Source organism: Gallinula chloropus (assembly GCF_964237585.1).
Source record: "Gallinula chloropus genome assembly, chromosome: 3".
NCBI lineage: Eukaryota > Metazoa > Chordata > Aves > Gruiformes > Rallidae > Gallinula > Gallinula chloropus.
The window spans coordinates 85,010,785-85,021,149 of record NC_140087.1 but is presented as its reverse complement, the minus strand read 5'-3'; the positions used below and the strand labels follow the sequence as shown (position 1 = coordinate 85,021,149).

The 10,365-nt window shown below is 58.8% G+C and overlaps 1 protein-coding gene across 1 annotated transcript; it reads right to left on the bottom strand.

Moving 5' to 3' along the window:
- BCL2L11 (BCL2 like 11) lies at positions 1-8,426 on the bottom strand (the record flags this gene model as incomplete). Its single annotated transcript, XM_084261479.1, has 3 exons — positions 1-90; positions 3,359-3,471; positions 8,066-8,426. 3 exons carry the CDS (start codon positions 8,424-8,426, stop codon positions 1-3), a joined length of 564 nt encoding a protein of 187 aa, XP_084117605.1.
- Between the last annotated feature and the right edge of the window lie 1,939 nt (positions 8,427-10,365).

The following is a 10,365-nucleotide window of genomic DNA, read 5'->3' as shown; positions in this document are numbered from 1 at the left end:
TCACTGCATCCTCCAGATCAGGCGGATGATGTAACGCAGGAGGCGTAAAATGATGATCTGGGGGTTTCCAGCCTGGTTATCCAAGAAACCCTAAAACAGAAGGGGAAAGGGAGGGAAAGAAGAAAGCAAACAAAACAAGGCAGTGAGTTTAATTTCCAGCACAAGGCCCCTGCACACAAACACCTCATGTGGAGCCATGCAGGTATGTCAGCGGGGTGAAACCAAGACTTTCAGGAAGAAGGAGAGCAAACCCCACGACTTCCCGCATCCTCCTTCGATACCAGAGGTTTACAACACTCAAAAGGGCTGGAGCTGCTCTGCCTCGAAGGCAGCCACCGCTCAGCAGGGATGTCACGTGCGTGACCCCACGCGTGGGCACACGGAGGGGTGTGATGCCACAGCGGTGTCTGAGAGGTGGCAAAGGAGCGGCGAGCCCCGCTCGCAGAGCAGGGCAGAGGGGGTGGTTCAAAGAACCACAGTGTGGGAAGGCTGGGAGGGAAAAGCTAAAATAAAGACGGCTACAAAAATAAAAACCCCTCAGAAATAAAACCCCCATTTTTAACAGCCAAGAAAAGTACAATCTAAAATTAAATAGTAATTATACATAATGGTAATAAATAATAAAAATAACCCCCCAGGGAGAGCAGGTTCAGCCTGCTCCAGATGTAACCACGACCTCATTCACAAAACACAGAAGCTGGAGCAAGGGATTTTCCTATCACAGAGGCATACAGGGGAGAGGAAACGGAGCAGTCACATCACCCAGCAGTCAAAGGGTCAGCCCAAATGTGAGTGGCCTGCCCCACCCCCAGCTCCATGCTGCCCCTGAAGCAATGTGATTCAGGTTATATTTAGTGCAGTCAAGTCACGCTGTTTACACTGATATGCAAACTGCCCTCCCTGCTACCGGGGCAAAACGCGGGTGATCCCACAGCAGGATGCTGTCACCATGGTGAGATGATGCTCAAGCATCCCTTGGCTGGGTACCAGGGCCAAGCGTGCCTCCCACTCTGGGGGCACTGTGTCCCTGAGCAAGCAGGATTTCGCAGAGCCCACTGTGCTGCCCGACTGCCAACACGGCAGAGAGCAAGGTGAAAAACAACCCAAGCAGCCCAGCAGGTGAGGGGGAGGATGCAAAAGAAATGCCCAAAACTGGGTTTTTCTTTAATAAACAGGTATGAAAAAAAAAAATCAGGGAGCAGAAACACAATATTTTGCACCTCTGCAGGTGCAAAATGAGCCTCAGCACAGAGCCTGCCTCTGCAGCTGGAGGGTCCCACGGCCACCACCACTCCCCAGACCCACCAGCTTTGTCATTGGGGCTGGACAGTGAGGCATCCATCAGATTCCCAGTTGTCTTGCCCAAGAGACCGTCCCTGGGAAGGGGAGGGGAGTGGGTGACGCACAGGGTGCAAGGATGGGGAACGTGATGGGGAACACGCGGCTCTCCGACTCGTCCAACAGCTCAGACCTGCCCAGCAAGTGCTGCCTTGGCAGGGCTCTTAGTTCCCCATTTCTAACCTCAGAGTAAAGGGCAAAATCCCAGCGAGCAGCAGAGCCAGGTAGCCACCCCTCGGGCTTCCTGGGCTGCCCCTTGGGCTCCCTGCTGCCCAGAGCCAACTCCCCTCCAGAGCAGCCAGAGCCCCACCAGCAGGAAAAGGCAGCTCCCTAGGGAGCAAGAACCCAGTGTGTCAGGGAACCGTAACCCTACAGCAATTACTGAACTGCCCTGAAACTCCCTCCTTTGGGGCTGAAACAGGCGAGGACTCATCAGATGCTAATTAAGCCAGGTACAGAGTGTTTTTAGGGCTACGCATGACAGCCTCTGCCTGTGTCATCTAGCAAGCAGGACAGGCCCCCGCGTTTCAGTTCTCTCCCCAGGGCAGCAGGTTGGAAGCTTGGTGGTGGTGCTGGGAGCCAACCTGGGCACCTGCACCCCATCCCGGCCTCACACCCGCCCACAGAGTCATGGGCAGGGGGTGGGGGAGAAGGAGAAAAACAACCAAGCAACCCTTTACCCCCACTCCTCAGCATCCACCCAGCAAATCCAGGCCCTCTTACAGCCTGGGGCATGGCTTTGTATGGGGCAGTGATGTTACCAGGCACCTTTGGCTTGCTGAATGCTGGTGGGACGGGCTCAGTCCCTGCCTTTCATTGAAAAGATGTCCTTCAAGCAAGAAAAACAAACCTGGAAAGTTAAATGAAAAGGGAATTTTGTACCACCAGGGATCAGCCGGGATGGGGGAGTTCAGAAGATGCACGTTCCAGATTCGGGATAAAACACAGTTGATCTCCAGGCTGTTGTTGGTCAGGGAAGCCATAGCATTCAGAAAGGAAACAGAGCCAGTGGAGCAGCAAGGGGATGCACGAAATAGCCTGACCATGGCAGCCTGGTTTTGGGAGGGGAGACCTTGCTGACACACAGCCACCCTACCCTACAGAGCCTGGGAGAAACATCGTGGGAGTGACTCACTCCCCGGGGAGGATGGATAAAGATCTGGGCAGTCAGCATTTCATCACTGCCACCGCTACCTAAAGAGGTTCTGACTCTGTTCTGACTCCTCTTCCCACGGACGAAGGCGAGCTGATGGATCAGAAGCCGCAAGCACCGACACGCAGCTCTCAGGAGCCTTCAGCAGGGATGTCACTGGCTCATGGAGCTCTCGTGAAAGCTGCTGTTACCCCATCCCTCAGGGTCAGCTTGGGTTTTGGGCGGTTGTTTGGGTTTTTTTGCATTAGTGCCACCTATTTCTGTTGCAACACTCCAAAGTCAGGGAGTTTACAGCCTCAGATACACACACTTCAAAACAGCTCTGGCAGGGTCTTTTGGGAGAAAGATCAGTTATGGGAGTGAGCCTATCCCCTGGTTTCTGACTAGGAACAGCACTTCCACACACACCATTCTCAGCAGCAGGAATTCGGGAGCCACCATTCACTCCCAGCCTGTTTTCCTAACAGCACCAGAGCAGGCACCCAGCCACACCCCATCTTCCAGCGGGGCTCTTCCCAACACCCCCTCAAAAATACACCAACGCACCCAAACCTCCCTTGCCTCTTAACCTCTGTTCCTCAATGCTGTCCAGTCCCTGGGGTGCTACAAAAGATACTGTGGAACTTTGTACCCGAAAACCTCCAGTCCTGGTGTTAACAGTTATTTTTAATAGACTTAACGAGGTGGCGGCGGCAGCAGATGATGCACGCCCCTGCATCCAAGCGAGCCCTGCCACCCGCGCAACCCTCTCTCCTTCTGAGTGAGCGAAACACTCACCGCAGAGCTAGTTTCCAGAGATGATTAAGCTTTTCCCTTTTAAGAGGCCGCAGGCGTCAAGAAATGGAAAGTAAAAGAGGCAAGAGTTACCCTTCTGGGGCAATAGGAGGCATTGAACTCGTCTCCGATGCGCCGTAGCTCCTGGGCGATCCAGATTTCGGGCTGTAAGTCTTCTGCTGGCGAGTAAGATTGCCACCGGGAAGCTGCACGGACAAAACCAGAGTGGTTGAAACACACACGCAGCAAGAACACCACCAATAACACCACCACACCCCAACTCTGTTAAACTGGGCAAGAGTCAATGGGGCTGCCGTGGGTTTTCTTCATCAGCATCACTGTTTTGTGAAGTCTTTAAACACAGCTCCTGGGGCCATGCGGGTGCCAGGCTCAGAGGGCCTCTCCACAGGACTTGTTGCACAAGGTGAGCACTGCAGGAGACGCTTTGCCAGCCTAATTAATTTTGTATTGTTATTATAATTATTGTTACAAGACTTTGATTCATTCATCTCTTTAATCACAGGCTTCCCTTTGGAGCATTCCCACAGGCACATCCAAGCACCAGTCGGTCCCCTCTTCAGCAGGGAGGGCAGTAGGGATGCTGTACTCCCACCTTCCTTCCCCCAAAAAACCTCCTCTTCCCAAATACTGTTCTTTTCAGGCAGGCACAGCAGTGACTTCCGTAACCTTAAAAAAACCCAACCCAAAACACCCAAAAAAGCCCAAAACCCACCACACAACTCTGCCCACATAGTTCAACTGAATCCCTCCCATTCCTTGCCCAAAAAGGCTCTGAAGCGCTCAAGGAGAGAAAGAATCTGTCTGGGTCTGCTGTATGGAGAGGAAAGCCACGCTTGGCATCTGCACACCAAGAACCCAGGGGTTGGACCCGATGATCTCTTGAAGTCCCTTCCAACCCCTACAACTCTGTGAATCCAAGCTGCCAGCAAGCCAGTGGCTTTCCATCCGCAAGAGGGAACCAGGATGCACGCCTCCCGAAGCACACCTTCATGGAGAGGAAGCCCAACACAAGAAAATACTGCTGGTGTACAAAGGAGGAGAGCTAAGGCACCGATTCCACCACACGCAGCAATTTGAGCCTCCGATTATGAAGCTCAGGTGAGCACTAAAGCCACCATGCAGCCCCCCGAAGAGCTGGGGTAGAACAAAGCACCTCAGGCTGGACCCCGCACAGTACCCAGGTTGCCTCTTCACCCCTCCTGAGAGCCCAAGCTTGGGATCCGAGCAAGGAATCACTGCTCTAAGGGGGAAAAAAAAAACAAACCCCAAACCAACCCAACCAAGAAAAGAAAAAACAAAGCAGAGGAACCCCACAGCCACCCGTACAAAACAAACCTGAGCATCCTGGCCCAGCAGCACAGAGGGAATCGCAAGGGACCAGAAATAGCTCCCAATCCCAGAATATGAAAAGGATTAGTGGGGCAGTTTTAAAAAATTAAATAAATAAATAAAAATTAAATAAAAAGCCTGGCTCCAACCTGACTGGAAAATGCGTTTCCGAGCCAAACGAGCAGTGCTTGGCTGGAGGATGTGTTTTGTTTTCACTCTGTAGTAGCGCAGGAGTAGTACCCGCCGCCTGCCTGGGGACAGCCCCAGCGTATTTATTTTCCTGGCTGGTGAATGAAAGGCAGCGCAGCCCTCGCGATACTCCAGCCCGGTGCTCCGGGAACGCAAACAGGATTTCGGCTGGGGCGGGGCAACCATCCGAAATCCCACTGCCGTCACCAGAGCCGGCCCTGGCTGCCCTTCCCAAGCAAGAGCTAAGCCGGGGAGGGGAGGCTGGAAGGGGAAAAAACACAACAAAGAGGAAAAATTGGACAAAGAGATGGAAAGAAACTCAGGGATGCAGAGAGCACTGCCAGGGGGAGAGGTGCTGCTCCTTCTCCAGCCTTTCCCTCCCCACCTCCCCCATCGCTCCCCTTGCCCCAGTGTCGCACCCCAGAGCTCATCCGCTCACGAGGCGAAGGCTGAGGGTTGGTGGCTGAGAGCGAAATCGGGCTGAGGTTTTCAGAAAGGACTTTCTGTGGTGCTGCCGAACAGCGGCGTCAAAAGGGTCCAGTCATAACTGGTCCCAAAACCAGTCAGAGGCGCTTTCAGGGTGGGGGAGCCCCCCTTCCCCGAGTCATACTGCAATCAGGCTCCCACTGATGATGGCGAGACAGCTGTCATGGGAACGGGGACAAGCCGAGAGGCCACCGGCATCCCTGGGATAGCATCTTCTCCCTCTAGCCCATAGGGATGCTCCAGACGGGGACCTACATGGCAATGCTGCAGTCCCTGTCATACCCCAAGCATCCCCAGGATGAGGTTGACACCATGTTTCTTCCCTTTGCCTCAGTGCAGGGCCAAAACAGCGCTGGGAAAACCTGTGCACCTGCTCCAAGCACACATCCCAGGAAGCCACGTGTAAACCCTGGACTCCCACACCTTCAGAGACGCCCTCTGAACAAGAAAACCCAACCAGACCCAGCCATCGGCTCCCACAAAGAGCTAGTGCACCAGCCTAAGCCCCTCCAAAGGGTGGGCTTCTCACCTTACAGCATGTGCTCCCACCACACTCCAGTCCTGCGCGCTCATCCCTGCTCATGCCCAAAAGCATTTCCCAAAAACACCGAGCCAGCGCCGCTTCCCACCTCCCATCTGAGCGCGTCCCCTCAGTTCCCAAAACGTGCCTTTGGAAGTAGCCAGCTGGAGACCTTGGCGCTGCCAGAGAGCCCAGACCCACCAAAGCATCACCTCCCATGCCAGGAACAACTCCTCCTCCAACACCCAGCAACTGATGGCATCCCATAATTCCCCCAGGGCTGCCTCCACCTTTCCTTTTGGTCTGGCAGGGGCACTTTCAGCCCTTTAATTATTATTCAGGCTGTCATCGCTGGAGGGAAAAAAAACCCACCACGCAAAACTTTGGGGAAGGTTTTATGAGATTTAGAAGAGGAAGCTTCAGGCTGGCCTTGGAAAGTGTCCACCACTGCCCCTGGGAGAGGCTGGGAGCACCTATCACACACAAACTGCTCTTGCTTACAGGAAACGCCTGTTTATTAATTATTATTATTATTATTATTAAAGGCCGATGCTTCCTAGAGTGGCTCCCCATCTCCCAGTGTCTCACAACAGATAAAAATCAGTGCATAAAGACAACAACAACAACCACCAACGAGAAGAAGTTATATACCCTTTGCTTCCTCGCGGGTGGACCAGCCCGTTTCCGTGCGGAAGGCTTAATGGCACGCATCCGGCCAGACATGGCCGAGGCAAAGGGCACCGAGGAAGAGGTGCAGGGGGCAAACCCACAGCCCCTCGTTTAGGCAAGCTGCACCCTAAGTCACAGCCTGGGAGCTGCAGTCCCTGGACGGGGATAAAACAGCTCTGTATTCCCAGCTTTACCGTGCTTGAGGGCATCCGAGGATCCCGTTTAAATAACTCCTCCGGTATCTTCCATCCGCTTACAGTTGTTTAGGATGATGCTCCTAGCAACAACAACCGAACAAAGTCTCCAGTGAAACCAGATTGGAAAAGTGGGAGCTCCGAAAAACCAGGGAGGGAGAGCTTGAGTCCCTTCCTGAAGCACAGGAGTGCTGGCTGCGTGTCTCCCTGCTGAGGAACTCCAGCATCCTCGCCCAGCCGTGCCACGTGTGTCCACGCATGGCGTGAGGTTGTGAAACTTGCATTAAGCTGTAATTACTGCAATAATGTCAGGAGATCTTTCCTGCAGGCATGTTACAGTAAGCCCTCTGCAGCTGTAACCACAGCCATTAACCAGGGGGGAGGAAAAACTAACCAAAAAATAACCAACAGCAACACAAACAATGATGTTTTGAACGCGTAAAGCTCGGGGATGTTGCCTGTCCCTCCATGACGAGCACTACCTGCTCTGCTCCCACCTTCCCCGCGGAACTTAGAAGGCTTCCTCCAATTAAGAGGGATTAATCAGGGAGGGGAAGGCACAGCGGGACAGCTCAAGCTGCTCCGGCAGGCATGTTTTCCCCACGGCTCGAGGCTTCGAGCCAGCCTTACCTGGTAAGCCACATGTAAACACACGCCCGCCCGCTACCGCACCGCTTTCAAGCGGGTTTCGCCAGAACGAGCGGGAGTCCTACGGCCCCAGCGCCCGTGGCGCCGTGGTGGCTCGCTGAGAAAGCAGCAGGAGCCAGCAAAACCACCAAAGCAACAAAACAAACCCCAACCAAAACGCACACCCCAAGCAGTGAAAAGTCGCTTCCCTTGCCACCGCCGCGGCACAGAAACCCCAGCATGGCCCCGACTGGAAAGGTGGGCCGCACAACAGGCAGGGACCCACCTGCCCTGGGAAGAGGATGGAAGTTTAAAAGATGGGAATAACCAAGCTGGAGAGGTGCTGGGGGAGCGGGTGCTCGCTGGCGGCACTCTTGCTCAGCAAAAACCCCACAGCCCCAGCGAGCATCCAGCCCCTTGCCAGGTTGCCCACTGCCAGCCCTCTGCCACCAGCCCCTCCAAGGCCAGGGCCTTCTGCCACCAGCCTGTGGGTATGGCAGGTGCTGGGGCAGGGTGGCATCGCAGTGCTGCTGGGGTGCGGCGATGGCATTGGGGTGCCACCCGCCACCAGCATCCCAAAGGTGAAGCATTGGGATGCTGGCAGAGCCGCTGCAGGCACGTGGCAAAGAGCCACACTCCAAAGGAGGTGCAAGGGCAGCGGTGCTGGCAGCCTGGGGACGATGGGGGTGAGGATAGAGGCCAGTGGAGCGCAGCACAAGGGACACAACTGCCCCATCCCACCCCGCCCCATCCCCCCACACTCACCCATGGCGCTGAGGCAGTGGCTGAGGGCCTGGCAGGGCGGGCTGGGGGTCTGCGTGGCCTTGTCGCAGCTGAGGGGCGCGGGGCTGCGCTCGGCGTCGAAGGAGAAGTACCCGCTAGAGGAGCGCGACAGCAGCGGCGACCTCCGCACGAAGATGAAGAGGGGCGAGCGGGTGGCGAAGGGGCCGGGGCTGGCGGGCGGGCCCCGCGCCGGAGGCCCCGTGGTGGCGGCGGAGCCGGGCAGGGCGGCGGGAGCGCCGGGACGCAGCTGCGCGGCCGGGCCCGGGCCCTCCGCCGCCGCCGGCGGCAGCCGCTGGCCCTCGTCGTCGCGTCGCGCCTTCACCTCGGGGGGCTGCTTGGCCATCGGGGCTGCCTGCGGGCGGGGCGGAGCGGGACGGCGTGAGGCGAGGTGGGGGGAGCGGGGCCGACGGACCCAGCCCCGGCCCCGGCCCCTCCCGCCCGGCCCCATTGTTCTGCCGAAAGTGCTGAGGCGGCAGCTCCGCTCCCGCCCCGGCTCCGGCTCCCGCTCCGCGCTGTCGCTCTCCAACCGCCCCCCCCTACACCCAAACCTCCCCCCCTCGCCGCCGCCGCTTCCCGCCCCGCGCTCCCCCGCCGCCCGCACCGTCCCGTCCCTCCGCCCCCGCTCACGGTGTCTCCCCGCCGGGCTGCCGGCGGAGCGGGGCGCCCGGCCGCGGGCTAGCGGCGGTGTGCGCGGCGACCCTGCGCCTGCCCCGGGCCCTGCGCCGCCGCCCCGCCCCGTGTTTACAGCGCCGCCGCGCTCCGCCTCCCGCCCGCCCGCCCGCCGTGCCGGTACGAGGCGGCTCCGCCCCCGGCCCCGTTGCCCTGCCCGGCTACGCGCTACGCTCCTGGCTCCGCTGCCCTGCCCGGCCCCGCTGCCCGGCTCCGTGTTGCCCGTTCCGGCCCCGCTGCCGGGCCTTGCCCTCCCCTGCCCGGCCCTCCCCGGCCCCGCGCTGCCCGTTCCGGCCCCGCCGTGGCCCCGCACTGGGCTCTGGCGCTTTTCCGCGGCCCCCGGAGCGGTGCTGCGCGCGCTCACAGCTCACATGCGCCGCGCGCTGTGCGCGCACGCGCACCCCCCCTTGTGCGCCCATTGCGCGCCCGCCGCGCCATGTGCGCAAACTGCCCCTCCACCCCCACCCTGGGCACTATCCGGCCGGAACCCGGGCACCCCGCACATAGAGCTCCTTACATACACACCCCGCACACACAGCCCCTTGCACGGCCCCAGCCCCTTGCACACCCCCCTGCACACCCCCTCGCACGCTCCATCCCCATGCATACACCCCCAGCCCCTTGCACAGCCCCATGCGTACCCCACTCCATGCACACATAACCCCCCTGTACACTGCCCCCAGCATACACCCCCCTGCACACCCACAGCCCCTTACACATCCCCATGCACACACACCCCCCCATGCACACACACTTCCCCATGCACATCCCCATGCAGACCCCCAGTCCCTTGCACACCTCTTTGCCCCCCCCAGCATACACCCTCCCCACACAGCCCCAGCCCCTTGCACACCCCCCTTGCGCATGCCCCCCGCCCCCTTAAGATCACCCCCCCTTGCACCCTGCCCACACCCCACCAGGTACCCAGTCTGGTGCACACCCCTGCACCATACACCCCCCTCTCACCGCACCCTTCACCCCATGCACCCCCCTCATTCCCCACCTCGGCATGAGGCTGCGGGTGCCCGCCCTGGTGCCCATGTGGCGCTGGCGTTGAGGCCAGGATGGCGGCCGTGGCCCTGTCAGTCTATGGCCAGGCCTGATCTTACCCAGGAAAACAATAAATATAATAAAAACTAGAGAATCCCCCCAAATTCTGCCCACGCCGGTGTGTGCCGCTCGTTTGCGCCGCTCGTTTGCGCTGCGATTTGCATGAGCAATCACAATCTCATTCTGTGGTGACGAACCCAAACCTGCACCCTGGCAGCCGGGAGCTGCCGACCACAGCTTCCTCCGGCCCGCCGCCCGCGCCGGGGAGCGCGGCCGGGCGCCCCGTCTCACTGGCGGCTTGGGGAGACCTCTCGTCCCACCAGCCCCGGGGGTGGGCTGTAGCCTCTGCCCCCCCCCCCATGCCCACCTATCTGGGTGGGGAGGGAGCTGGATGCAGCTCCTCAGCCTGCGCCAGGGCAGGGGTTTGTGTGGGGATGGGGACGAGGGTCTGACTGGAGCAGGGGCGGTGAGGGGGAGCAACCCGGGGTACCCCAGCATGGTGGCGGAGAGGAAGGAACTGACACAGCCTCCCTGGGGCGGGTGCTGGGGTGGTACATGGGATT